Source organism: Guillardia theta (assembly GCF_000315625.1).
Source record: "Guillardia theta CCMP2712 unplaced genomic scaffold GUITHscaffold_55, whole genome shotgun sequence".
Lineage (NCBI taxonomy): Eukaryota > Cryptophyceae > Pyrenomonadales > Geminigeraceae > Guillardia > Guillardia theta.
The window spans coordinates 132691-134701 of NW_005434619.1; the positions used below are offsets into that span (position 1 = coordinate 132691).

General features: G+C 59.7%; 1 protein-coding gene across 1 annotated transcript in view; it reads left to right on the forward strand.

Annotated features, from left to right (window-relative positions):
* GUITHDRAFT_141496 (hypothetical protein) overlaps positions 1-2011 on the forward strand; it is a gene marked incomplete at both ends in the record, with an annotated part of 5465 nt that overhangs the window by 1535 nt on the left and 1919 nt on the right. The window contains 9 exons of the mRNA XM_005828945.1: positions 135-172; positions 318-345; positions 476-620; positions 874-902; positions 952-1016; positions 1191-1296; positions 1384-1436; positions 1545-1703; positions 1843-1915. Of these exons, the coding sequence (XP_005829002.1) occupies positions 135-172; positions 318-345; positions 476-620; positions 874-902; positions 952-1016; positions 1191-1296; positions 1384-1436; positions 1545-1703; positions 1843-1915 (696 nt within the window). The remainder of the gene's footprint in view (positions 1-134; positions 173-317; positions 346-475; positions 621-873; positions 903-951; positions 1017-1190; positions 1297-1383; positions 1437-1544; positions 1704-1842; positions 1916-2011) is intronic.

Here is a 2011-nt window from a genome sequence, read left to right on the forward strand (position 1 = left end):
CCCTCCCTCCCTCCTCCCCCTCCCCCCCCCCCCTTCCCCTTCCTCCTCCTCCTCCTCCTCCTCCTCCTCCTCCTCCTCCTCTTTTCCCTCCTTGTTTTTCCTGATGCTATCCTCTGAACGCGATTCTCCTGCAGCTGTCGCAACGTCCAGCGCTCTATATGAGGTGGTCGAGGTGCTCCCTATCCTCTCTTCCTGTTGCATTGCACAGTATGACCTTCTCCTCTCCTCCTCTTTCCGCCTGCTCCTTCCTATCCGACTCTCCTGCTCCTCCTGCTTCTTTCCCCTCCTTCCCTCGGCCTGTTCTTGTTCTTCCCCAGCAGGGAGCCTTCGAATACGCGACAGGAGGTAAAAGTTCTCCTCCTTCTCCTCTTCACCCACACCAACACCTCCTCCCCCTGCTCCTCCTCCTCCTCCTCCTCCTCCTCGTCGTCGTCGTCGTCGTCGTCGTCAGGCTGACGCCTTGCCCTTCCTCCAGGAGCTCCCCTGGACCCCAGGAAACGCTCGAAGATCGTCTCTGGCGGGCATCACCGAGCCAGCCTTCGTCCTAAAGTTGATCTCTCGCTCCATATCAAGGCCAAATCTCCCGCAGGAGAGAGAGCAGCGTCGCCAAAGTCCTCTGTGTAAGACATCTCCTCCCTCCTCCCTCCTTGTTCCCCCTCGCCCCTCTCCTCCTTGCTCCTCTTCTTACCTTCCCCCTCTTCCTCCTTCTTCTTTCTTCTTCTTCTTCTTCTCCTTCTCCTTCTCCTTCTCCTTCTCCTTCTCCTTCTCCTTCTCCTCCTTCTTCTTCTCCCTTCCCTTCCCTCCCTCCCCTGCCTCCACTTCCTCGCATCCTCTCGCCCTTTCCTCGCTCTCCATCTCTCATCATCAATTCAGGTCTCCTTGCGTCCACTGCCAGCAGAAATGTAAGAGCAGTCCTGAGCCTCTTCTCCTCCCTCACTTGCTGGTCCTCAGGCAAGCAGCAGGAGGTCGTGCCAAAGATCTCTCCTCCTCCTGGCTTCCAGCGCAAAAATGAAGAGGTGGCCAAAATCCCCCCTCCTCCTCCCCCTCACTCCTCCCTCACTCCTCCCCCTCCCTCACTCCTCCCCCTTCCCCTCCGACTTATCCTCCCATGGACCAATCCTCCCTCCTCGTGCCAGGATATCTCGTTCCTGCTCCAGCTCTGCTCTTCTTCCTTGTCTGACAACGAGCAGGGCAAGAGCGCGCTGATGCAGCTGTTCGAGCAAGAGGATGCGGAGGCTGCCATGACCCTGGCCTCCTCTCCTGCCAACAAGATCAAACCGAGGCAGCTCAAGTCTGGTGATATCCTCTCCCTCCTCCCTCCTCCCTCCTCCCTCCTCCCTCCTCCCCATCTGCCCCCTGCTATCCCGGCTCACTTGCTTGCAGTTGCTGCCAACTTTTGTACTCGTTGCACTTGTCACGCGAACAAGTGCCCGCAGGTACTTCGATTCTTCTTCCTCCTCCCCCTCCCCTTCCGCCCTCCTCCATCCACTCGCTCCTCCTCGCCTTCCTCTGCCCGCCCTCCTCGCTGATCGTTTGCCGTCAAGGAGAAGGAGCAGCAGCAACTCGTTCCAAAGATTTCTCCTCCTGGCAAGAAGAACGAGCGTTCAGACAGGCAGCAGCACGCGGCTGCTCCCAAGGCCCCGAGCCCAGCGAGGGAGGAGAAACAAATCATGAAGCAGCCCGAGGAGGAGAAGACGTTTCAAGTTCCTCCCCCTCCCCCTCCTCCTCCTCTTCCACCATCGTCTCTTCCGCCGCCTCCTCCTCCTCCTCCGCCGCCGCCGCCGCTTCCTCACTCTTCTCTTCCTCCCCCTCCCCCTCCCCCTCCCCATCCGCGACCCGCAGGGGAGGCGGGGCGCAGGGAGCAGCCGCGTGCCGCTGCCAGGGGTATTGAGCAAGCTGCTGGTTGTGCAGAGAGGTTTCTCCTCCTCCTCCTCCCCCACGTTCATCTGCACCGCAAACACAGCACTATGATCATCCATTGGTCTGAGGCCGCCAAGTTAAGCCTGTCAAT